At 42.2% G+C, this 27,742-nt stretch overlaps 1 protein-coding gene across 1 annotated transcript; it reads right to left on the minus strand.

Annotated features, from left to right (window-relative positions):
* Positions 1–32: 32 nt before the first annotated feature.
* Positions 33–20,520, minus strand: col9a2 (procollagen, type IX, alpha 2). The gene is made up of 32 exons (XM_026156038.1): positions 20,262–20,520; positions 19,047–19,121; positions 18,197–18,232; positions 18,038–18,100; positions 16,572–16,625; positions 16,200–16,235; positions 11,714–11,737; positions 11,531–11,584; positions 11,383–11,436; positions 9,845–9,895; positions 9,688–9,744; positions 9,545–9,598; positions 8,102–8,155; positions 7,930–7,983; positions 7,399–7,452; positions 7,230–7,283; positions 7,008–7,061; positions 6,855–6,908; positions 6,703–6,756; positions 5,956–6,000; positions 5,427–5,480; positions 5,072–5,125; positions 4,947–5,000; positions 4,786–4,857; positions 4,464–4,499; positions 4,313–4,357; positions 3,801–3,833; positions 3,450–3,596; positions 3,303–3,357; positions 3,029–3,217; positions 2,858–2,935; positions 33–1,543 (listed from the first exon to the last, which is right to left on the minus strand). The coding sequence occupies exons 1-32, from the start codon at positions 20,331–20,333 to the stop codon at positions 1,338–1,340; spliced, it is 2,076 nt and encodes a 691-aa protein (XP_026011823.1). The 5' UTR covers positions 20,334–20,520; the 3' UTR covers positions 33–1,337.
* Positions 20,521–27,742: the final 7,222 nt, after the last annotated feature.

A 27,742-nucleotide genomic window follows, 5' to 3' on the forward strand; every position in this document is an offset into this window, starting at 1 on the left:
GTGCAAGATTATTAAAAGATGCTGAGCGTATGCAGCTTAGGACGCATGGGAGTTTATTTACATGCATACATGGGTGCTCTTAAAGATTTGGACGAGGACAAATATCAAGAAAAACGAATTGAAATAGATCATTTTCCATTCCCAACATGATACAGAAGAACATTGGCTCTTAGAAAAGGTTCCTCTTTATTAGTCTAGGATTGCCTGAACAGCCAGCAAACAACTTTATTTATTTTTTTACAGATGATTATATATAAAGAACAATAAATAGCTTCTTTTGATGAAAATAAGTTGTCGTTAAAGCACCGACCTCCCATGGAAAGTTGACAGTGGCACAGAAAGCACATTAGGACCGTTAACTGATTTGCTCTGAGGAGGAGTCATTATTTCTGTAGGAACTCCTTATTACTCACTGATTTCATTAACACAGGATTTTTGTTGGTGCATATCGTAACCCATTCCTTTTCCTCTACATAATAATCAACACACATTTACAAAGATTTACAGCACTGCATTGTGGGAGATGGGAGTGCCCATCGGGATATGCTGTTGCCAGGCAACAAGAAGAAGAGATAAAGCTAGTTGTTAGTTTCTAAAACGAGACTTGGGTTGAAAGCGGGGGATTGGGAAGGGAAGGCAGTGTACACATGAGGTAAATCAGGGATCTCACTCAAGCCTACAAATGAAAAAGACTACATTTTACAATGCGGTACAGTACTGAGTGGAAACTGGGGCTGCAATCATTTATTAGTCAGGTTTTCGGGGTACACGTTTAAGGCAACGGGTGTGATGTTGGAAAAGAGGCAGGGCGTTAAAACTTCAAAACATACCTCTGACAAAATATTGCATATGGAAAAAAAAAAAACATTGAAAGTGACCAAACAAGGAAAAAAAGCATCCTTCACCACATTTGGTTTAGCTTCTTTCAGCTCATAGATGCTTTGACTTGGTGAGAGACCAAAAAAAAAAAGAGAGATGTAATATAAAATCTGTTCCTCTTTCACTGCTTGAGCAGGACTGGGATATTTGGACGGCGCTGACACCGACATCCAAAAAAAACCACTTGAGATTTCAGACGGAGGTGGGTGGCTGTGAGCTGCTGTTGTCATGGTGATGTGGAGGATTAAGATCATGATGTCCCACCAGTCAAAACTTCAGGTTGTCAGTTCTAGGAAGGAGCGGTGGGGGGGGCTACACATGCAGTCAATGTACTATTATTGTCCCCCCCCCACCTCTCGTTCTTGATGTTGAGAAGAGTGGTCTCTCGCCTTTTTTTTTTCCTTGCCTTGCTCCCTCTCTCCCAGGTGCTGTGATCTGCTTATGGGGAGACGGGGCCTCTAAACATTGGGTCCTTTGATCGTTCCCGCCTCCTGTAGTCTCGGTGAGGTGTAAGCAGACGCGGCCAGGCACATCGCTGCCTCGCAGAATCCCGGGAGACCCGGCGGGCCCGACTTACCGGGGCGACCGGCCTCTCCAGGTGTTCCCTGAGGTCCTCTCTCTCCGGGCCTACCGTCCCGAGCCACTCCATCGATACCGGGGGGGCCTGCAGAGTGACAGAGTTTAACATCAAATGGGATTTAACTGATTTCGAGGGGTCAAAAAGATTAACTGCACCAAATTTCATTCTAAGGGTTGGAAACCCCATTCTGGACTTGGATTACATGTGTGTACTGTATGCATGCATATATTTAAGTTGTGTGCATGTGTGCACACAGAAGTGTGAGTGTGTTTCCCTGTATTTGAATTAGCGTGTGCTGTTGCAAGCCTATTACATTCTCATTCAAGAGCATCTGTTAAATTACTGGAGTTAATGATGCCTTTAAAATGCCTTTCAGCAGGCTCTCCTGTGGCGAGAGCAGTAATGCCAGGTCCTTCAGTTGCTTGCAGTACCTTTCTTCTTCCTCTTCTTATCTGTGTTCATGAAAAAAACTTTGTGGAAGGACTACTACAGTGCCCCAAGAAAAGATTGTTACACTCGACTGAGGTATAAAAGCTAGGTTGAATGTAGGCGAAGTGCAATTGAGACACACTTTGTGAGTACACGTTGATGTACATGTGACTTAAATGTCCACTGAAGCTTCTCTGCTTCTTTAGAGACCAACAAAATCCATGTGAAGGGATGAAGAGACACATTTGAGCTCATACACAGGTTCTGACTTTACTGCATTTGATTGTATTGCTGTGTCACACGCACACTGCACTTTTTTTTAAAGGCTGTCCAGAATCTTAAAATTTCTTGATTTCACAAGTGAATCCATTGTAAGTTACGTTTATGCAGCAGCTGTGTTGACTTTTGGCCCAGTCACCAGAATATTACTATTCAAAAATTCTCCATCCCTCTGGCACTCCCATTTGCATCTTAAAATTTGAAAATGAGAGTATGCTGTAAACAAGAAGGTTTTTTTTTTGTTTTTTATAACAAAGTTTTAGGTGGCAATGTCACTAGATTTTGTGGTTCTGCCCTCAGATTGCAGTGACAGTGAGTACTGTGTGATTTGCACAGTTTTTAGTGGCATTCTGCTGAGGCCCAGCCATGATGGAGGTGGAATTACACAGATTTGACAGATCCTGTGATATCATGTAATTTACATCAGCTTAACACAACTTAACTCCTTATAAAAGTGTGTTTTTCCTCCCCACTGTCGCCAAGTGCATGTTCATGGTGGGTTGTCTGATTGCCAGGGTTTTCTCTGTATTATTGGAGGGTCTTTAACCCTATAATATAAAGTGCCCTGAGCTGACAGTGTTTGTTAAAACGTCATGAAATAAACTGAATTGAATCAAATTGAACTGAATTGCCTAGGAATATGCACAAAATCTTACCTTACAGGTTCATTTAGAAGGCTTCAGGTCTTACCTTGTATTCCTGGAGCTCCTGGTGGACCTGAGTGAGGTCTACCTGGATCACCTCTCACGCCCTTTGGACCTCTTTTTCCTGAGGTAGATGAAAGAAAAAAAACACGTTTAATGCCTGAGAAGTTCAACTTCAGATATTCCAATATGCAAAAGTACTAATGTTTAGTTTTACCCTTAAGCCCTGTGTTTCCAATTTGCCCAGGTGCTCCAATAATGCCGGGGATGCCGCGGGCACCAGGTAAGCCATGTGGTCCCTGAGGCCCAGATGCCCCTGGAGGTCCAGGCGGTCCGGGAGACCCCATTACACCTGCACCACCAAGCACAGCCCTCTTGGCGCTTACTGCCACGGCCGCTAGCCTCTCTGTAACGGAAGAGAGGACATCATCATTTTGATTAACTGATCTTTGATGTTTCCTCAGGAGATTAAAGCAGGTCTAGATGCTCACCCTGCATCATCTTCAGCACAACCTCAACAATATGCTGGTCAGATGCATCACGTCCCTGGAGAGAGGAGGAGAACACTGAGCACTGACTAAACACTGATTGGTGTTCTGTCTGTATGTGTCTGTGATTAAGAGTGGAACTGGACTCACTGCTGGTCCCTGAATGCCCGGCATACCGGGTACTCCTCGTTCTCCATTAAGCCCCCTAGGACCGGGCAGCCCCAGTGGTCCCTGGTCTCCTGGTTTGCCAGGATCTCCAGTGGGTCCATTGTGTCCAGTGTCACCCCTGATTCCTTGCTGTGAAGAAAAAAGAGAATCAACCCAGTGAGGCCCAACACATCATGAATAATGAGAATTAACTCTTATAATTAATACCATAGGCTTTGGGTTACAGAGTTAAAGGTCAGGGTTGACTTATAGAAAGGTGGATATGACTAAGGAAAGAATAAAGCAAAACAAGTCCATCCCTGCAGTCAGATTTCTACTCGTTGTAACTCTCACCTGTCCTTTGGGCCCAGGTTCGCCAGACAAACCCTGTCACAGCAAAGACAGAAAGTCATTTTCCCCATTCATCATTTCCATCCATCATTTGCGCCTCGGAGACACTCACTGAGCAATAATTCAAGGATGAATATTGTAAATGAACATCTAAAAATGCAGCTTCAAAGACCCAAATGTGCATCATTGCCTCACTGTCATGTAAATAGCTTATTTGCCATCTGGATTATAATGGGGATTTGTATGCAAATTTGAAAAAAAACAGACATCCTCTTCTTCTTCTTAACTTTGGTAATGCTTCCAACATTTTCTTGTATACAACTCTCTGCTTTGATGCCTCCAGAACCAAATGTTTAAACCTTTTTTTTTTTTTATCTAAAGCCTAAAAGTTGCATTTATTTATTTCCTTTTTCTTTTCAAACTTGGAAAGTTTTTGTGGTCCTTATGGCAACAAAAACCACCAACTACTTTAAAGCAGCTTAAGTCTGTGCTGGAACAAATGTCCACGTTTTTACCTTTTCGCCTTTTTCGCCGGCCAATCCCTCGACTCCGGGGTCACCCTAAAAGCGACAGAGAGGTAACGAAGAATAAGGGGAATGAAAAAGGCTCTTGAAAGTATTCTTAAGTACGGAGCCAGTGGTGCAGTTTAAAAGAGGTGCTACTCACAATGCCCCCCTTTGACCCGACTTTTCCTTGGAAGCCCTGGCAGGAGAGACGGAGTAAATGTAAATGTGGACAAATGTAAACTGGATTATCCTCAGAAAAACAAGGATTCAGTACTGATTGAAACCAGCGACACCAGAGACCACAAACTAAGAAAGATGTTGCCTCATTTCTAAAACAAGGAACATGATTATGCCTAGATTATCATTTATATTGCTTCACTCATTCAAGGGTTTCACTGTGGGGGGTTCGCGTTCTATTAGTGAGTAAACACTGCCCCCAATATGCAGCTTTGTGTAACTGCATTATCACAAAGTCCACAGACCTTGTCTCCCTTTGTTCCACTGAGACCCTGGGCGCCAGGCACACCGATGGGCCCTCTCTCTCCTTTGCTTCCCTGTGAGGGGAAAACAGGAGCTCTGCTGCATGATGTGTTTGAAGTAAAGAGCGCGTTATGATGTCTGAAAAAGACACGGTGCAGCTTACAGGCTTGCCGGCTGCTCCCTGTGGCCCAACTGGTCCTCGCTCCCCTCTGTCGCCCTGCGGACATCAGGTGAGGTGAGTAAGCAGCAGCTGCCGCTAGTGTTTTATTGTGATATTCAGGTTTGTACCTTAGGTCCAGGGATTCCTTGCATACCAGGCTCACCAGGAATACCAGGCTCACCCTGAGAAAGGGAGAAAGTACAATTATTCACTATATGCTATAGCTTTTAACGGTTTTTCTACTTTGCTATGAATGCCATCCAGAGTAAGCATCTGGGTAGACACTAACCAGATCCTTACTTTTCATTCCCTCTGTTGCCAAGCGCTTGCTCATAGGGAGTCATCTGATTGTTATCTATTACCACAGTCTTTATATTACAATATAAAGACTGTTGAGGTGCCTGTTGTTGCGATTTGGTGCTATATTAAAAAAACCCTGAAATTCAAGTTGACCACAAAGAAGAGAAACAATCATATATTTACCAAAGGTCCAGAGGGCCCAGGCAAGCCAACATGACCTCTAGGTCCAGGTTCCCCCTAGAAAAAGAATATTATAAGAAGAATATTAAAAGAAAGGCACACATTACACACATTACAAGAACATGAAAACCTGTTATGCTCATTTCCACATCATTTTTATTCATGGACTCTATTAGAGAAAATGTACACGATTCACAGTCCAACATAGAGTGGGGGGGTTAAATCTTCTTAGTTCATCAAGAGTCTGAAACAAGTTGTTGTAGTTCCCCTCCCTTTACGCATCTCTCAGACAAAAGGTTTAAAAAGCAGGTGGCTGGGGCTTCTCTTCTCACTGCCAGAGCTGTGTGTGTCTAAAATGGCAATGTTAGCAATATCCACTCTCACTGACATATGGAGACGAGAGTGGAAGCACTGTCTGGAAACTTGGTGTTTAGAGGAGTCTGAAGCCTAAGCTTTGGCTCACAGGGAATTCATGTACATACCCCGGGCTGCATTATCTCAAACTTGCAGTATGAACATGTAGAAGGCATACCTTTGCTCCAGGTCCACCTTTAGCTCCTGGGCTGCCAGGTAATCCCTGAAGATGGAATAAACAATGCTGAAAACAGTCCTAATCAAAGCTACATATCTGCACATCAGACACGTTTCAGGAACGCAAGCGTGAAATGCACATGGCTACGTAGGCGTCGGCAGTTGGCGGTAATAATGCAGTTTGATATAATGATAATGGTGTGATTGCCACAGTTGTAGACCTTGCAGTGATGTTATGTGTGTGTGTGTGTGGTTGCTGTATCACAGTTTGACATAAAGCAGGCTAAGTTGCAGTGTATGAGTTTTAGGGAGTGTTAGTGTCACTGCAGTGACCGCGCAGCATCTCATGCAGTGCACATCTCATGCTCCATTACCCGTTAGTCAGAACGGCGCGCGCACAAACACACACTTATGTCTACCCACTGGTCTGATTGTGATAAATTGCTTGCGGTTGAAGAGAGAATGCTATTTTCAAGGTGCTTTTTATTCTAAAGCAGCATGGGTCACGGGGTCACTGTTAACCTGGATGACTGCCCAGAAAACAAAACACACCGAAATTTTACACACCGCTTCAAGCTGGTTTCCCTTGTCTGTGTTCTGGCTTTGTTGAATTCAAGAGAAGAACAGATTGCGCTTCTACGTGGTCTGAGTGACAATGACTGTTTATTTGCATGTGCTTTTTTTTTTGGCGGCGTTGTCGAACAGTTCTCCGACAAAACACGCACGCCCCCGTCGAATGATCACTCACCGCTGCTCCCTGAGGACCAGGAGGACCGGGCATCCCGGCCTGACCGGGGCCACCCTGCATAAATGAGAGCAGAAGAAGAATAAATTAATGTTTTTGTTTTTTTCACCTCCGATTGAAGTTACTCATCATTATCACTGCTGGCACACACTTACCTTGATTCCAGGAATGCCAGGTGTGCCATCTTTCCCATCAATACCCGGCAGACCCTGAAAAAGCAGGCAGATGAGTCAGTGGACTTCATTTGGCACACCTTGCCAAGCACCTCCACAACTGTGGCCTGAAAAAACAAAAGTGCGTTCACTCACATTCTCTCCCTTTTTGCCAACTGCACCCTGTGGGCCTTGGATACCTCGGCTGCCCTGCAGAAGATAAAGAAATCAGCCTCAGTAGAGCCACGGCGCACATCAGTATCGCTGCCTCCATTCAAGCTCTGAAATAGCTTCTTCTTCTTTTTTTTAACACACACCACTGCCTTGACAAAAAAAAAAAAAAAAACTTTCAGGGAAACCACTACAAGAGTCACCCACTTTGTCTCCTTTATCGCCTGGCTCTCCAGGTGGTCCACGAGGTCCTTCTTCACCCTGAAAAGAAAAGAGCAGACTCACAGTTGCCTTAGTGAATTCAGTGTATGAATATACCTCTTTATATGAGTAGCTGAATTTGTATTTGCGTGTCTTTAAGTGTGTGCGTTCTTACAGGTGGCCCAGGAGGTCCTACTGGTCCGCCGATGCCCTTGTACCCACCAGGGCCCTGAGGGAAAACAACAAAGTGCCATCAATCTGTTCGGATCAGAGAGGGAGCTAAGTCGCGGTAGCCTACCACTCATTGTGATAAAGGGATAATTAGAGCTTAACTCACTTCTTTAATGGGAGCTACACAGAGAGCCAGGCACTCTTGCTTTGGCACTAAGCCGGGGTGCTAACTTGGCTAACGTGGCTAATGTTAACAGTAAGACGGATGGCTACAGCGGATCATTAACTACAGATGGAGGCACCGTGGACCCAGACAACCCCAACTCATTAGAGAGGGAGAGAGATTTGTGTTAGCATCATTTCCATATGTCCCCATTGCTGGTAATGGATGATGTTTGTAGAGTGGGGGCAAGTCTGGCTGTGCCTCCTTGGTGCTCATCTAAGAATGAGAGCAGTACTGAGAGAGAGAGAAAGAGGGAGAAAAACAAAAAGCCAATATGCTTTTTATATGTGATAAACTGAGTGTAGTACTCACTGGTTCTCCTTTGGGACCCATCATTCCTGGATAACCACTCAGACCCATGGGACCCTTAGAAGAGAGGCAAACTATGGTAAGACAGACACCGTTGTCCACAAGAAATGGCTATTTGAGATGATACTATGTAGATTATAATATGAAAATTATAAATATTCAATTATCATCATACTGAAGGTCCTGGGATGCCCTGCTCCCCAGAGATGCCAACTTCTCCCTTGGGGCCCTGATGAAGAACAAAAAAAAAGATTATTAATAATAATAAGTATGTGCTTCGCCCTGTAGCATATGTGCCGGGAAGCAATTGTGAAACCTTGAAAAACGTTTAATCAAACCACAGATTTCATTTAGTTTTGTCTCTATATGTTTGACTTGCAAACATTTACCAAAAAATCTCATTGAAACCCGTTTCTGATATCTGCATGTATCGATGATCTGCAGCCTGCTCACACCATCCTCTGGTGGTCTTCAGCACCTGAAGCAGTTCAATCAGCGCATAATGGGTTTGCCAAGACTGTTAAAGGGGCGGAAACGAAGACTCGATGGCGCTCTTGTGCCGGGATAAGTCGGGATAAGCTTAGCATAAAGACTGAAATCTTGGGCAAACCGGGAATAATAGTCAAAGCGCCAATTGTTACTCCCCGAAAGCACGACTTGTTTTTGCATATCCAGAAGGCCACGGATTAAACAAACATAATCAGGGAGATTTTCGCGTTACTGGGAGGATTTAGGAACTCAGTTAGATGCTCAGCTCAACAATAAGCTAAGCTGGCCTAATTGTTTCCCTGCTGAAGTTACACACTTTTCATCAACACTCAGTTTAGCCTGAGCAGTCTATTAGCCTGGCCTTTTAATGATGCGACCCCTGAACTGGACACTTCAAACCATTTGTTTATATGCCAATAAAGAAATATTATTTTTGCTGGGTTTCCAGAATCTTGCTCGCCATCCTCAGCAGGTTCATTAAGTTCTTGTTTTTTTTTCCGCACTTTAAAGATAAATCTGATAGTCTTACTCCATCTTTGGCATCACGTGGGCATCAGTGATACAGCAAACCCTGTTGGTATCCATTTAAACAACTGGTGAGGATGTAAACAGCTTTCATTGTGTTTTAGAAGAAAAGAGAGCCAGGCAGCTCCTTTAAAATACTGGTCGGCCTCGGAGGAGCGCTTGCTTGATGCGTTGAGTGTTTTGAGCATCTAAAGCAAGCGCTGCCAGAAAGCTCCTTGTGTGGGAAGATCAGAGGCTAATTCCTGGGGCTTGGCTAGCCGCTCCCTTGGAGCCCACAGTATGCTCATTAGCTCTGCTTAATACAGCGAGGTGAGAGGCCCGCGCTAACCCTGACTCTCTCATCCAACTCTTCATGTACCTGGCTCCTCACCACCCCTTTCATCTGGCTTGCTGCGTGCTGACTCCAGAGCCAGGGCCAGGCCTGACTAATCGCAGCCAGATTAATGCCAGTCATGTGCCTCAGGGGGCTTCATTAGAGCTAATCCTCGCCTCCCCTTGGTCCTGTACGGTGGGTGAGTGTGCAAAAGCAACTGTACGGCATTTACACGTATGGGTGTCTGAGTGCACGCGCATATCCTCTCAAGCGGAGATTGTAGCAGCTCACCGGTCTTCCAATGCTGCCAGGATCTCCGAGAGCACCGGCACGTCCTTTGTGTCCCTAGAGGGGAAACAATTAGGCAGGATGGTGTCATAATAATTTGGTAATGCGAAACGATCACTGATGCCTGAATCAGACAGATTACTCACCTTGACTCCCTGCAGTCCCTGTGGGCCTTTAGGTCCTGCTGGGCAGTTGAGAGGACACTGGGAAAAGATAGTGAGAAGGATATGCAGTGTATGGGTTATAAAATGTGAAGTTGTGTCAGAATAGATTTGCAAGAGAGGAGGAATCTTTAGATCTTACCTCGAAATCTGCACTACCCTCTTCTCCAACAATAAACTTGCCTGGAGGACCCTAAGCAGACAGACAGATACATGGATGAGCAAAGTCACCCAGTCACAGTTGGCAGTCAGTTGCGTCTACCACCCTCCCAAGCTGAGCCAGCACTCTCTCCCTCTTTCACTCCATCTATTTCTTCCTCCATTTTTCCCCCTCTCTGTTTATAGATTGAGTTAGAAAGTTAAAGTATCTCTACAGGTGCTGATGTATTTCTGCAACAGCCAGATGAGACAGCCCACTGATCTAATGGGGGTTTATTTACCCTAGGACAGCACTAAAGCTAAACAAATACACTCCCCTGGGCTGGGAACATCACTCTCAATGAAGCACCCCCCTCCCCTTCTTGGAATCACAGAGATGCACACAGGAGAGTTCATACACCGCTGGAAAATGACTTAAAAGCATACCTCTTAAAACTGTTTTTAGTGCATCACCACTTAGTGTCTGTTGGGACTTGTTCAAGCAGCAGTCATCTCTGGCTGCGCTTGGTGTTTTGTTACCATTCGGCGCATTAAAAACACACACGCCAACATTAACTGTGTGCTGGATAGAGCACGCATTAAGCATGGCATCAGCAGTATGTCCTTGCCTGTGATCTCATTCAGTCATTTCAGTCAGCAACAATTAGACTGATGAAAATGTACGCCTGATTAAGCCTAATGAACTCCCGGTAGCTTATTTATTAAGTTTTTAAAGCCGATCTCACCAGTCTCAGTGCCTTCATGTATTGTTTACTGTGACATCCTTTCTGTGGATTAACTTTGAGTACATTCAAGCAGCGCTTTAGTGCTTATGTGTAATGGAATTGGGATGAGGCAGTGGCGTTGTGAATGTTTGTCCTCTAGAGCGCTATGAACTGTTCTGCAAGTAAACAATACAATTATAAAATATTTCATGTTCAAACAGGTATTATTTTTTATGTTAATGTAACATTTACTAATATCAGGCTAATTGTTCCATCTGCACTATTTATATTTGGAACCTCACCACACATGCTAAGGAGGCCTAACAGCATATAGCGTAGCATCAAGACCAGAGCAGACACCAACAACAGAGAACGTGACGCTGAATAAGTCAGAAAATAGCATAAAATAGAGGCGCTATTGTAGAAGTAGATGTTAGGCCCAATGCGGCTTGCAGAAGCAGCATGAACTTTATGCCGGTTGGAGCAGCTTGAATAGCATGCCCTACATCAGACTTGCTAATAGGATGCACAGGTGAGCATCAGCTGATGTGGCAGGCACTGAGACCAGCTGACATGCTGAGATTGCTGTCTTAAGCAATGCTTCAGTTAATGGCTGTTGCTTATGCTATCTTTCCAGATTTCTAATTGCTTAATGGATCTACAACAACAAGGAAACCTACATATGATACACTAGTGTATGGGTTTTTTTTTTAAAAACAGGCTTTTCAAAAGGTGGTTTTGTGTTTAGCTCGAGGATCTTTGTGACATAGAGTCAGAAAGAAAGATGACAATTCATACGATTTTTCCTCGCAATTACCGGCTTGCCCGGAGGTCCAGGAAGTCCTGGAGGTCCCGGTGGTCCAAGGATACCCTAAATGTTTGTGAGGAGAGTAAGAAATTGTGACTAAGAGCTTCTGAGAAGTTACAAAGGCCCCCATAATAAACTGAAGCTGGAGTTTCCTTACCTTTGGTCCAGTTGGTCCGATCTCACCAGGGAGACCAATTGGGCCTGGAATACCCTATACAGGACAGTTATGTTAGTGAGCGTGACAAACAAGATGATATGTACTTATCCCACCAGAGACAAATTATTGCCACACTTTAAAGAGTTGAAGGCATAACTGCACAATACCAGAGAAGCTACTTACAGCCAGTCCTGGAAGGCCAGGTCCCTGTGTGGACAAAAGTGACAAGGGGTTAAATTACTGTGTAACAAGTGGAACCAATCCATCAGAGTATCAATTAATGTTTCCAAAAGCCAATTAAAAACAAATGCAGGAATTCAGTAATGCGTGTGTACAGTGTCAGTGCAGGTTAAATAGCGCTCAGGAACAAAGACACAGAACACAATCAGTCTGTGTTTGCTGTGTCTTTTGCTTGGAATTAATTATAAACAAAGTAATTAAGTAAGTAAGCCTTCTTGGAGGAAGAACAGCCCACAGGGCTGGATCTCCTGTCTGTGGAGCGTAAGACAGCTGGGTGTACGGCACAGCCCCCAGACAGTACGCCTGTTAACGCTAAATAACGGATTAACTAATAGTGTTGTGCTCAAGCATGACATTGAATGACGCTGGACTTACAAAGATGTGCAATAGATGGACATCGAGCACCACCTAGTGGCGAAAGACTGCTACAGCTGATGCTTCATGATCGCTTGTGTGGAATGGCTGAATCTAATGACAATATGGAGTGTGACTCCTTTATTAAGGATTGCATCAGGCTCATGTCAGCTGCAGAAATCTTACAGCACATTTGGATAAACTGAACCCAAATTGAGGCACAGCTGGTCAGGCATTCATGCGTGACCTAAAAGGCACTAAGGAGGCTGCCTTAAAAAACCAGCTGTGTTGCAATATGTTTGTTAGAGAACTGAGCAGGCTCGCAAAGAATGCCTAATTCAGTCAATCATAACTCATTTCTTAAGTATCCCGAGAGCCCTATGAGATAATGTTAGCCAATTAGTCATTTTATATTAATATACCGAGAGCACAGTTACTCAAGCACTGAACTTCAATACAGCCTTACATGAATGTACTTGTATATTATGAAACTATTCTATTCTAATCTCTATCTGATAGTTATGTTCTCAGGGAATTTCCAGGTTTCAAACTGCTTACTGGATCTACAACAACAAGATCCAGTAAGCTGTTAGAGATCAGTTAGAAAGTCAGATATTGCACGTCTCTCGAATACATGCATAACAGATTAAATAGAGATATTAGAAAAAAGTGTTATCTAAACATTTTGACTGAAGGTCCCTGGCAGTAAATTGCATGGCTGCCTCATAAAATAATATAAGAGATGAGTTGTTTCCTTTCCATCACTGGGTAGTGTTTCGAATGGTGCCAATCATAATACATATTAAATACTGGGTATCACTTATTCATCACTCAGAGTAACTGAACAGAAAAAAATGAAATGAATGATATATAGGAGCCACACGAAAAGCCTTTTGGCTTTGCATATAAGTAGTGGAGAGCAACCTCTGAAGGCTGAAAATCTTTAGTGCCAAAAACTGCAGTTTCTCACACGACCACTTAAAGCAAGCCAGCCCTCGTGGACTGTTAAATATTTCTGTACATAATCTGCAACATAATCTGCAACCACTGTTGTGTCTTGTCTCGTCGATTGCTCCTGTGCATTTCTGGCTGCTTTTTCCAACACATTTTCTGAATGAATCAGTGAGAGTATAATAATAATTTTCCTCATTATAAGCAGTGTTGGGGAGTAACGGAATACATGTACCGTTACGTATTTAAAATACAAAATACAAAATACAAAATATAAGTAGGGGAGACCGGGGATAGTTGTAACATTTTTGACATTTCTGTCTACAGACATTTCTGTCTGTAAATTGGAGCTCTTTTAAGGTAGTGGATTCAAAATGTAATGCAAAGTATTTACATGTCTCTGCTATTAAATAGTGCAACTATTTTCTCTGCAGCACAGTTACCCATTGCATGGTATGGTCTCAAACACAAAGAGTGAAATGTTACAATTAACCCCATAGTCTGGGTTAGTTGTAACATATCCTGGGGTAAAATGTAACACAATGAAATAAGGGTACTAACAAAACATTAACATGTAATCTTTGTTTATTCAACACATGAATGCACTTAGAGCCATTTATGTAGCTCTGTGTGTGTGTGACAGAATGCAGAAATCTAGCTTTTGAACATATTCCAACCCCCCAAAAAAGACAAATTATGGAATTTTCTGCAAATGAATATTTCATTAATTTTGGTTGGTCTTCCTTGAGTTTGGCCTCATTGGCTCAGTGGGCATTATAACCTACAGCTCTTGCACCAATTTTAAACATAACAATGAAGCTGAAAAAATGTAGTTGTTCACCAGCATCGCAATTCCATTATTTTTTTCAGGGTTTACCTTGGTGTGGTTTGCAAAGTGCTTCAGAAAGATGAGGAAATCTGTTTCTTGCACCCATCCTGACTTATTTCCACTACCAGTGCTTCCTACTGGTCCATCTCTGACACAGAGGTCTGCATAATGTATGTGTGGGAACACAAACAGTGGAGGAATTGTGTTGCCAATGGCATTAACCACATATACAAATGTGACCAGTGAACCTCTCTCTGCTGATGTTGTTGCCCCAACTTGTTTAATATAAGTTAAAGTAATAGTGTGGTAAGTTTTAACATCTGCATTATTGTTACAACTGACCCAGACTGTTGCTGTTACAACTGACCCAGACTCCTATAGCCATGAACTAGCTTACATTACAGCCAACGGCTAAAACATTAGCACTAAAGACCTAAACAGAATATATCCCCATAGACATACAAATAACATAATTCAAGTTTGATGAGTTTAACTGCAAAGCAGATAATGCTATTAGAAATTGAAATAAAGTAGAAAAACTTACTTTTTGGCATACAAATTACTTTTTTTCGTGTTAAATTGTCTGTGTTTGACAAAATGTGCTGATTTTTCACATGTGATAGCAGAACTGAGTTGGGCATGCACAGGATGAGTCACATCATTTGAAACTTAGCCCTGATTGGAGAAATTGGAAGTGTTACAACTGACCCACGTTACAACTATCCCCGGTCTCCCCTAACTGTATTCCGTTACAGTTACCGTTTAAAAAGGTGGTATTCAGAATACAGTTACTTTGTTGAAATAAATGGATTACACTGCGGTACTTTCCTGTTTCATTTTGTCGTGGGTCAGGACTGTTTCGGTTTTGTTTGACAGCTACGTTCTGTTGTTCCAGGGGGCAGCGTTACGGTTGCCATGGTTACAGGGCGACGCTCTCTCTCTGCGACTGTGTGTTTCCTGGGTGAGAGAGCGCCTTTTCGTTGTTGTTGTTGTTGTTGTTGTGCTAAGCTAACAGGCAGAATGCTACAGGCATAGCCCTAAAGAATGTAGCATCATGGGCAGTGTAGTCCGTGCTGCAGGGAGAATGGACTGCCATACACGTTATGGGTCTGTGAGCGCGAGGAGGGAGAAAAAAGGATAATGGAAAGGTACGAGTTGTCATTGAGAAAAAACGGGAGCTGGAAGCATGTAAATATAATAATAACCACTGCAGCCAAGAAGAGTGCCTGACAAGCCCAGTTGTAAGTAAGCTATTAAGACTCGACTGTACACCGTGTTCGTGTTTTCCTCCGAAAACAATAAGTTCCGTTGGAGCAGTCTTTCAACGCCTCTCTCTGTCTCTCGCAAGAAAAGTTGACCCACACAACAAAGTAAAGCTATTTTTCGGCTACGAGCCGACAGGGACCCCGCCATATTAGTCAGAGGTCCCTTTACTACAGTTCGGAGTCGCGGACCTTCAGTAACAGTAATGAATCACACAGCAATAGTACATTCACGTTGTTGTAAAAAGCATGATAATATATTAAGTAATCCAAAGTATTCAGAATACGTTACTGTCATTGAGTAACGTAACGGAATACGTTACAGAATACATTTTGGGGCATGTATTCTGTATTCGGTAATGGAATACATTTTAAAAGTAACCTTCCCAACACTGATTATAAGATGATGATGATAGCCTCCATATGCGGAATTACAGATGTAAACAAATCCTAAAGGGAGATCGCTAAAATTGTTGGAATCAATGTGAAGAATCGGAAAAACACGACGACCACAACAAAGATCAGGAACCCATGAAGGGGGAAAAAAAACACCAAGATGTGATCACAAGTTAATTAATATATAATGCCCAATGTTGCAAGCTGGCAATGGCCACTTAAGCAGATTATATCTGCTTTACAAAGATTTCCCACAGCAATATAAATAAGCTTCAAGGGGTAAGCTATTCAGCTTCTCTTTGAATAGGCTGTGTCTTAATACCTGGAACTGGCATTCTGTTTTCCCACAGTGAATTAGAAATGCACCTGTTAACTACACCGAGTCATGAGTCCCTATCTGCTACTCTCTCTGTCTAAAACAAAAAGGAGAAATGGTTTCATAGGATGGGAAAGTCAAAACCTCAGGGTTGTAAAATGCAAAGAAATAAGTGATGGTGTCTGTTTGTTGTGTACAGTTTATGATGCTACATTGTAACTGCAGTTGTCAGAAAACTAGAGTTGACATTTTGTATATTAAGTTCTTTTAAAATGTTTGCAAAAACCAAAAAAAGTGACAGTTAAAAATTGATTTACTCACAGGAGTTCCGGGCTCACCAGTTGGACCTGGTTGACCCTGCAAACAACAGAAATCAGTAACATATCTGTGATGGTTAACTGTGGTATTATTACACATATAGATGACAATGACAATATCTTTTTGAAATGAAAACAGAACACCAGGATGAATGAAAGAAAGTCCTTAACAACACAGCGATTCTCACGCTTTCCCCTGCAAGCAGGAGTTCGACGTCATTCTCAACATCACAGTGACAGGGCATAGGGAACATTACCCAGAGATCTGAACCTTTCAGAGTATTCCACCAGCAGCACAAACAGATTTCACACAGAACAGCAGCACAATTGTGATTTTGCACTAATAATCTTTTTAGGTTAAGGTTTAGACACTTGCCTTTGGTCCAGGTCTCCCGATAGGACCTCGGTCACCCTTTGCTCCAATCAAACCCTGGAGGCAAACAGAAAGAAATGAAATCGGGTAGATGTGCTATGCAGTATATACTGAAAACCGTCACAAATGAAACATAATTAACATCACAGGAGGGTTAACCTCACATTTAATCAAAGTTGACTTGGTTCAGGTAAGTAATTGGGAAACAAACCTGAGACTGAGATTCCGGGGCAGATTACTGGCTTAACCTCTGAGGAATGCCTGGTTTTGTGTGTGTGTGTGTGTGTGTGTGTGTGTGTGTGTTTGTGCTTCTGTTAGCATGTGACCGTTTGGCACTGATGCTCAAGTTCCATCTGGAGCAGCAACTCAAATTGAAAAAGCTAGGACACAGTTATATACGAGTCTCTGTCTCTGCACAGTGGCAGTAGTTAGGACTTGCAATGCCATAATAATATGCCTCTTATTTTATAGTTAAAACAAACATACATGAGCAAAACAAGTAATGTGTAGTATATAGACCAGATTAACGTCATCAACACCTACTAATATTCTAAGCTCTTATGTAAACTGATCTATTCCAATGACAATTGGACAAACTCCACTCTCGATAGGTTTCATGTTCTCTGTGGAAAGCTGGGGAAAAACCTGGTGTAAATATGTAGGAAAAAAATAATAATATTAACCAGCCCCTTTCAGCACTGTTAAAACAGATACCTGGATAAAAAAATGAATAATCTGTGAGGTACAACAAAATCAAGCTTTCTGGTTTCTTTTTACAGACCACTTGTAGTGCGTATTTTATTATCTAGTCATATTTTAGCGTGATGTGGTTGCATGGAGGTAAACATATTAAAAGCAAAGAAGAGGGATTGAGTTTGTGAAATGTAGTCCTAAAACTTCTGGTAGTAGCTTTGAACCTGATATCCTGGCTACAAAACACTGACCTGTGGGTGCTCAGACTGTGCTATCACAAACATAGCATGTTGTAAAGATCATCCAGGATATAGGACAACAAACAAGACTGAGCCTCTAGTGCAGGGATGTTAAACTTATTTTACATCGCAGGCCACAAACTCTTACATCAGTGAAGCTACCCTTTCTGTCAATGTAGAGAAATCTAACTACACATTTAATCAATGGATATCTTAATATATGAAAAAGAAGCACAATTTCAACAGTATGTCTCATTTTTTCTTCATGATAAAGAAACGCTGCTGTAGTAAATGAAAAAACCCTGTCAGCATGACTCTTTGGCCTTGAGTTGTAACAAGTAAATGCACAAAATTACAGAAATCTATCATTTAATTACTTTGGCATCGTATGAATGGCCAATGGAGGAGGTGTTTGTCTGAAGGAAAAGCTGTAACACTTGTGAAAATACGTTTCAAAATTGAAGTTCAAAATCTGGAAGCAATATTTTTAAAAGTTTTTCTCCTTTTTTCATTCTCTCTTGCACACAGTTTACTTACATCAATGCCATTCTCCCCGGGTGATCCGTCAGGACCTGGCTCTCCTGGCTCTCCCTTCTGCCCCTACAGCAAAATCCACACCGTAAAAACCGTGTTCAAGTAAATCACAAGTTAAAGTTGCTGCAAAATTAAACTGGCACCGTGACAGTACAGACTTACTGGTGGGCCAGGTGACCCGGGACGCCCTTTCTCTCCCTGCAGATAGACAAAGGGCATGTGTTAACCCAACTAAACATACAGTACACGCCATGGTTACACCTTTGTGTTCACAACTGTATCATATTCATCACCTAAATGCCTTTCATTGCTACGCATCGCCTCATAGAAATGAATTTAGGAAGATTTATCACGTCGCAAATTTCACGAGACAGCATGAGAAAAATGTGCCACATAAATATATACTGTACTGAGCACAGAGAGGTGCACGGGCAGATGTTAATCAGTTGCTCCAGTGTTGATATTATAAGCAATCTTTAGATGGACTCTGAAGTGTGTCTACACTGGCTGCGTTTTCTATCAGGCTTTGATCCCACTGTTAAGCCTTTGGATGAGTGAGCAAAGAGTGACAGGTTTAATAACATGCTAGACTGACACCGTTTATTGATAGATAAAGAGACTTTTAAAAATAGTTTTTTGGCTAAAATGCTAATAAAAAAAGAGACTTTTTACATTTGATTTGGTATTGAGCCATAAAGCATGCTATCTCCACACTGCTCTAGAGCAGCTTCTGTTTCCAACACATTTACACAACTTTGCCTGTTGTTAACCCTTTGAGTAACTCGCACATATCACGTTACTGTGACCCAAACTCAGGTCTGAGGCAAGGATCTCTTCTCAAAGACCCCTCTCTCTGCTGGGAACAGAGCTCTTTTGTGCCGGTGTTTTCATTTGCAGCGCTCTCTGCTGGTATGACTTCAGTACTGCGCCACACCTCCTGATTTGGTATTTCTCCAGCACAATGAGGAGCTTTGTGGGAAAACCTATTTGGCAAACCTGTGTGGATACTCACATCAATGCCATCTGACCCAGGAGTGCCAGAGGGGCCGGATGGGCCTGGCGGGCCCGGAGGTCCAGGTGGACCCCTCTGAAACACAGACAGAGAGGAAAAAAGGTCAAACAGCAACATTTACTAATTCACTCTGTGCAGTAGCCTGTAGCAACAATCAGGATGCAGTATCATTGTGGAATATATAACTAACAGATGTTAAATATATATTGTAATATCATAGTGGATATTAATTTTCATGGATTTTTATAAAAATGAAAACACATTTGATGTATGTTTTATTTTCCCAAATAAGGAAATATAACCTAACCCTCCATCATAGAACCAAATATCGGAGTGGTTACTGCAGGTTAAGGTGGGAAACTCTGAAAGCCGAGTGAGTTTAACATGGAGCATTGCAACAAAAATAACATGATAAAACTGGCATCTTTGAGGAGGTAAACACAAAGGATCGAGGAGGAATGTGGGAGGAAGGGCTAAAAGACTGGCACTGTTTACCCCCACCCAACCCACCCCCCTCCTTCTCCATCCTACTGCCTGTCTTGAACAACATTTTATTGCAAGGGTCAGTCCATCAAGTGATAAAAGAATAAATCCCACTTTGAATTCTTCAGGTGTTAAAACCCCCAAAACAAAACACAGAATGATCCTTGAAAGTGAAAACTCCTGTAAGTCCAGAAGATAACGTGTAGGTGTCTGTTTGAATAACAGCTTTCACGCTCAGTGGACAAAGTTTGTGTGTCGGTGTCAGTGCACACTGACTTTTCCCCCCCTTAAATCTGGCATGGCTGCAAAGATTTGACCCCCAAAAAACTGAAAAAATAAATCCCATCATTCTTGGTTAAATAGTGCTCCTCTTGGCCCCTGTAAAGGTAGCCTAGGTAATGATGAATCCGTGCCTTAAAAAAGAGGGGGCGCCGTGGTTAGAAAGACCTAAGAGTCCGTGTACGATAAGGGTGATCCATGAAAGATCCACAAGATAGCTTCCACCCCTGAAAATCATTTTCTTCTACATTCATTCTATAAAGCTGGGTACTCATCACACTTATATCCTTGCTTCCATGCTGTGGTTATTTAATCCCTTCATCCAGCCCAAGATGGCACGAAACCTACAAGATCACCTGAAGATATCCATAGCCGACTGGACCCTTACCGAGGGCCCTTACCCCCTGAACCCTTGAGCCCCGATCAAGTTTTGAGCTCTTCTGTGCCACTCACCACTTGAGCCAAAACCAGGCACAAGGTCTGCAGAGTAACCCAGGTCTTCAGCAAGGCAGAGAGAGCAGCCATGGTCCCTCTCCCCTGTCCGTCTCTCCTCGGTTGAGCAAATCCTCTCTTCTAGTGCCTCTTTCTGCTCCCTTACTCCTCTCAAGGCCGGCACAGTGCAGAGCTGGTGGAGCAAAGCTGTCAGAGAAGAAGGAGGAGGAGGGGAGGTCGGGGGTGCTGTGTGCACAGCCCACAGGATGGATGGCAAGTTGAAGAGGGTGGGGAGGGAGTAGGGCAAAGAGTGTAAGAGAGGTGTTGTCCAGCCCCCAGTGCTGGCCCCTGGAAGCAGAAGAAAAATTCTCTGTCTCAGGCTCAACAGTGTAAAAACACACACATACACACGTGTAGTTTCTAAATCCTGTTGGGCAGGATTTACCAAACTTCCCAAATTTGGGGGGATCTGAGCAGTTAATGACACTGGAGTGTAATCACAAGCATTTCATCAACTTCCTCCCTTATTCACATCTTGCCTTTTGTTTTGTTTTCTCGCACTGTACTAAAATAACCTCAGAAAAAAATGTAAATGGATGTGATTCAGTGAGTGAGGAGGCACTGGTGACTTTCAAGCTTGTTCACAAAAATGGGTGTCTGCATCTTCTTTGCTAACAGAGGGGATGAGCGAGCACTTCCAAATAATGCACCTGATCACCAAGCAAAGTCACTTACTGACATTTAGTGGTCATTAAGCAAAGAGCACGTTCGCTCCCACACTAATCCAAAGTGGCCTCTAAAAACTAGCAAAACAGTGAAAAATGACCTCACAGTGACCCCTATAGTACCGAAATTTTATTACACCAGCGTTAGCCTCTGTGGCCACTAGATGGCAGCAAAGACACATCAAGAGATGCCAGTGCCTCTAAGATCTCCATCAACGGGGCATTTGCTGTCCTCTGTGATAATAAAGACAGTACTGAGTATGTTGAGAGGAAATGCATTTATTAGTGAATTGAGATCCATTACACTTTGCAGGGGATCTCAACACACCCCCACGAACAATAAATTAGGGAAAACATCTCAGTGGTGGCTTTTGTGCTGGATTTGTTTTTCCCCATTTCCATTTGCAAATCTATCACTCGCTAAATCAAAATTAATTGGTATTACATTTTTCATACTTTACTCAAAGGATTAACTCTAAACTACGTCATGCTGAAAAAAAACCCCCACCAAAAAAAGTATTAACAAGAATAATTAAAACGCAACATGCAGAAAGCCATTTGAGTGTTTATGTATAATACATTTTACACTTGTCTTTTGTGTCAAAACAACGTCAATGTCAGCTTTTTTCTTTTAGAATATAAAGTATTCAATACAAGAGAAAAAAGGGTTCAACTGGCTTCTTAAGTCAGAAAAGGATTGCAAAATATTACGCAGTTTTCCTCTTTCTGCATTTCATTTGATGCCAATACTGTACATTCATGAAATAAGCCAAATTATTATGAAGATATAATATAAGGCGTGTGCTTTGTGTAGTCATATCTAAAAAGAGTGCACCGAATCTTCCTTTTTTCAGGGGCCATGAGCAGGCATTGTGGAGGCAGCAGCCCTCTGCTTTATTATGCCTTTGCGAAGTGTTAACTTCAGTGGCACCTCTCCCACAAATATCTTTAAAAAGTCAATGTCAGCGAAGTTCTGCAAATGAGAAATAGTACTTTCTTGTAATTCCCATGAGTCATTTCCTTCAAGCCGTTGACTGTTGCAACATCAAGTAGGAACTCATTTTAGATGCAATTAATCTGAGAAATACAAAAAGTGATTCAAAAGAAGCTCAAATGCAGAGTTCAGAGCTTTAGGCTGTAAGAGAGTCAAACTTAGTTTAATGAAAAAGAACCTTATGTATTGTTCCTTTTATGTCTCACATGCTTTTATAAATGGATATAGTGCATATACGTGTACAGTTATGTTGGTATTTTGCTGGTAAGTCTGTGGGTTGTGTGATGAGCTGTGAGAAAGAGGACAACTCTTTTTTTCTCTAATATCTACAATCATATGAAAAAGAAAGTTTTCGTATGACTCTTTATAATCCTGTTCAAAACGAACTAGACTGCATGATTCAGTAGCTTGTAGAACCACCTTTAGGAGCAATGACTCAAAGCAATCATTTTCTTTATGACTTTATCAGCGTTTCACATTGATGTGGATGAATTTTGGGGCACTTTTCTTTAAATGGCTTCAGTTCATTGAGGTGTGTGTGAGCATTTCAATGAGGTTGAAGTCTGGACTTTGACCTGGCCATTGCAACACTTTGATACTTTTCTTTTTCAGCCATTCTGTTATAGAGTCCCTTCTGTGCTTCGGATGTTGCATGATTCGATTTCAGTCAAGCTTTAGCGTTAGGACAGATGGTCTTACATTCGACTGTACTATGCGTTGGCACACAGAGAAGTTGATGGTCAATTAGGCAAGGCACCCAGGTCTAGTGGCTGCAAAACAAGCCAAAATCATCACCCCTCCACCACCACCATGCTTGACAGTTGGTATGAGATGCTTGTGCTGATATACTGTGTTTGGTTTTTGCTAAATGTGGTGCTGTATATTTTGGCCAAACATTTTTATTTAGGTCTTGTTGTTCCAGAACTTGCGTTCAAATGCAACTTTGCAAACCTGAGCTTTGCAGCCATGATCTTGTAGAGGAGAGACTTTCTCCTGGCAACTCTTCCACAGAAGCAGTACTTTGTTCAGTTTTTTGTTCTAATTATAATCATTAACTTTAACATTTAACAGACCAACTGAAGCTTGTAGAATCTGAGATCTAGCTCGTTGTTTTGTTGCAATTCTCTGAGCATCACATGTTCTGACCTCAGAGTGAATGTGCTGAGACAACGACTCCTGGGAAGATTGTGGCATTGTGTTAACACACACCTGAATGCTTCACACCAGCAAGCTGCTAAAACTTCCAGTTTTATAGAGGTGCTCACGCTTGCTGATGATCAGTCATTTAATTATCAACACCTGGCTGCTACTTACCTACTTACATCATATGGGAGCAGTAAGTGAGCAACTTGGATGTTCACAGGATTGGATACAGTCATGTGAAAACTTTCTTTTTCACATGACTGTAACATTCAAATAGAAACAACACACGGGCAAAATGCTGCATTGAGAATGGGTTCTGTATGAAATAACAATTCATATAAACACATTTGTTTCTTTTATTGCTCAGAGCTGTATGAGAAAACCAAGTGCTGGGAAAATCCATAATCTCTACAGTAAGCAAACTGCTAGCTCGAGGTTCATTGTGAACAGAAAAGCACGAGTGGTCAACATGTTTAATCAAAATTCAGACATCAGCATCATATCATCACATTATATGATCTCACATAAAATGATGCCACTCTGCCAGAACCTGCTTAGGCTCTTGACTCGCTGCCCACTGCAATACTGGATGCCAAAAGGTAACAGCCACTTTTTAAAAGCCAGAAGAGTTGTCTGTTGTTTGCCTTTGTTTCATTTTGTTTTCACTTGCTGATTAATTTTAGGATAATATTTCATTATGATTAAGAAACGGTTGCAGTTTTAGTGAAAATTTGCCCCATTCTCACTAAGCTTAATCATGCCAAAAAATATAGGCTTACTTTGTGCATTTTAAATGTGATGGATCCTTTGGGACCTTTAAAGATATCCATCTCATCTGACTATTGCCAGAACTCTGTCTGTCACAAATGATACCATTTGAGTTAGATGGCTTTGTTAAAATGCCAACAACAGACATACAACACTGAAAAAGGGGCTGGAATAACACACAGTGAATGAGCCTGGCAAATCAGTTTAGCAGACAAGCTCCCACGGTGCACCAGCATTTATCCGAGTTTGCATTTTCCCATCAAAATCTCGAAAGCTTATAAAACATTGCTACGACACACAGGCGCATCAAATTTCATGCAAAAAAAACTGGGTGTAGCAAATGCATGGAGATGCATCTGCATCCAAAAATCCCGCTGTGCTGATCTTTTCATGGGTGAAAGCTGAGAAGAATCATGATCCAGTTGTTGTCTTTCTCATTACAAATGACTCCCAAGCCTTCTCAAAGTTTGAAAACAGAGACTGAAAACACTGGCGTCTCCCTCCGTTCTCTCACTCCTCCCTTTGCCTCTTTTCCCCCTCTTTCTGTTTAAACTCTCAAGGGGTGTGTGTGTGTGTGTGCGTGTGTGTGAGTGACTTAACTCTTGTTTTTCCAAATGCAAGTGATCACACTGTGGCTCACAACAAGATCAGTGCAGCATGCCACCCAAATTCATCACACGTCCCCACCCACAGCACCGACTCAGTTATTAACTGATCTCAACTCATACACACACACACACACACACACACACACACACACACACACACACACACACACACACACACACACACACACACACACACACACACACACACTTGTCTTTATATCTTAGGGAGGACATATATTTGACATAATGCTTTCTGTTGCCACTAACCCTAACCCTTGCCCTGAACCTAACCATAACCTAATTGTAACCCTGATACTAAAACCACATTTTGAGGCTCAAAAATGCCTTCAAACTCATGGGGATGGGCATTTTGTCCCCATAGGGACTGTTGGTCCCCACAAGTACAGTAGCAATCCAATTTTTAGTCCTCACAAACACACATAAACACACACACACAGAAAGGGCATGCTTTTGCATTCAAGTTGTGTCTAATTGATATATTATGACTGACCAGGGAGCTTTGGGTTTTTTGCCGGTATTCAGCCCTCTGCTCCCACTTTTCCTGAGAAAGACCTATTTCACACAGACAGAGCGTGTCTACTCCCCTCTCTAATAAGACGCCTGAGAGAAGCGGAGAATGGTAGTCATCATTAGACCCTGACACAAAGGCAGGAAGACACACATCCACCGTGTGATGATGACAGACAGGGTAAATATTATTCTTGAGTGCAGGTGTGAAGAGTAGTGGTGGAGTGATAATAAAAGAGGTCATTAAGAACTGGTTAGGGTTTTTTTCTAAGCAAAACCCAGAAGACAGTACAACTTCTGGCCGTCTGCTAAAATGGCATAGTTTACTGTCAGAGCACAGGGGAGTAGAGGTACACACTGACAGGCTGATGATATGCAGGCAGAGGATGTTAGTTTATATCGCTGTGAAGCGTATTCATTTAGGGTGTTTTGCGGTTGTTCTCTTGGTGTGAAAAACTCCACTCAGTTGGAGGTCGAGGCTCAGCTCATATGTAAAATTACTGAAGATTTCCGTGAGCAAAGGTATTTTAAGTAAAGGCATTTTGCGGAGTCAGTTGTGGAGCTGGCTCCGCAGTAGGGGTGTGCGTATGTGTGTGAGAGAACTAAATGTTCACAGGACAGAGCATTCATATGTTTTTTTCCGTTCCATGTTCAAAAGCTTTACTGGTCCTAGAATAAAAATAGTCATATCTATGCACACTTTGCACTGCAAGCCACTTTGAAAGCACCGGTCACCGAGAGGGTCACCCAGCTTCTCACTGAGCCTGGTACCTGAGCTGAACCTGATGTAGTGGCAAGACCCAGCTGCACTGTGAGAACTGGCCCAGACACATTGGCTGACTAAGTCGTGACTGCAGCACAGATTTGATGTGTGTGTGTGTGAGTGTGTGTATGTGTGCAGGGGGGATAAATAAATAAAACACCCTGATTAGCAGAAGTTGACCCTAGTCTGAGCAAGGTGAGGGGTTTCTAGGCAACAGAGCATGGCACATGTAGTATGTCGGACCAAAGTCCAGACCTGTGCTTCACCACCAAACATAGATAAGGGATAAAAAAGGGGGATCAAGGATTGTCTCATGCTGTGGTTTCTTACTATTGTTTTTATACTGCGCTAGCTTTAGCCAACACATACAAATATTTCATGATGTGACATTATTATAGTAGCGAGATATTGTAGTTGTATCCCCTACAATTTTTCTCAACCTCTTGTGAAATTGATTTAAGTATTTGGATGATGAAATGCTGTTCTCAGCAAACATAATTGGTGAAATATATTGGCCTGTGGAGGTGGTCTGGCACAAATCGATGTGGTCTTTAAATCCTTTTTGGGCTCTCGGTGTGAGATTTCCAAACTTCAAACATTATAAATACCAACCAGTGAATCCACATTATCACAATAAATTTGTTGCAGATGTAAAGTAGGAACAAAGAGATTATGTTTAAAGTCTTCAGGCTTATTATGGATTAGAGTACCGCATGCGCTTTACACATAGAGCATATACAAAGGATGGACGCAGCAACCATGATGTCACACATTTTTTTTGGAGGGGGTGAAGTCGTGTTGTGAAGCCTTGCCATTTTGGTGTTTTGAAACCAAGGCACTCTCCACATTCACATGCTAGCCATTTGTCAATCACGATACAGGCCAGCACAACAGCATGCCCCGCTTCGATCTACTGTTTGATTTTAATGGGGACCAAATTTTTTAAATGAGTGTCACGTTGAGTTCCTTGAAACTCGATGCTAGCGGTTAAGACCATAAACAGCAGGAAGTCAGCATGAAAGTGTTTATGGAGGTGACACACCCAGGAAGCTGAAGACTTGTGTCCATCTGGATGTTTCAGTGCAGACAGAAAAGTTGCCCCCTGCTGGTCATTAAATTAGATTTCAAGAAATGCTAAGAGTTACGATACTTAGTTTTATCGCGCTGTAGTAGAAAAAAAGGCTATTGCACAACTAGATTCAATCTGAATTCCAGCACTTTGGAATTTGTTGTTGCAGTTCCTGGAGGTGCCGCTGTTGATGTTTTACTAGTAGTTCAATCCATTGCTTCTCCAGTCTGCATGCCTAAGTATCCTTGGGTAAGATACTGAGCCCCACGTTGCTCTCTGGAGTGTTCATCAGAGTAAGAATGTGTCTGAATGTTAGATTTAAAGCATTTAGGTGTAGAAAAAGTGATTGTATGAGTGGGTGTAAATGGGCGAATGAGGAAGAGTAGAGTAGAAGAGCACTATGTAAGAACCCGTCCATTTACCGTTAATTTAATAGAATTTATTTTATTTTATTTTACTTTAGTTGAAACTGTTGATTGATCCAAGTTTGACTTTTTGCACTGATAACACACCTAGCCTAGATATTACAGCACTGATCCTCTTCTTTACCCAAGTGTTGCATTCATTCCTTTCAATCAAAAAGCCCATTGTCTTTGAGGTTACTTTTTGTTGGACTATTGCTTCTCCTTTCTTCGGCCTTTGCAGCTACATCTCTTCTTACAATCCTTTAATCCTCAAGATTTAACATGGAAAGTCATTTATTAGGCTTTTGAAAAATGTTATGTATATTTATCAAAATCCGATTTAGCAAAAATAAACTAACCTTAAATCCCCTCTGCCCTGCTTCCAGCATAAACCCTGCTGTGTGCCATCAAGGTATCCATCTCATCCAAGAACAAAACCAGGGATACAGGTTGGGGTTATTTTGGACTACCGGCATATTCTACTTGAAAAAAAAAAAGAG

Source organism: Astatotilapia calliptera, chromosome 22 (assembly GCF_900246225.1).
Source record: "Astatotilapia calliptera chromosome 22, fAstCal1.2, whole genome shotgun sequence".
Taxonomy (NCBI): Eukaryota; Metazoa; Chordata; class Actinopteri; order Cichliformes; family Cichlidae; genus Astatotilapia; species Astatotilapia calliptera.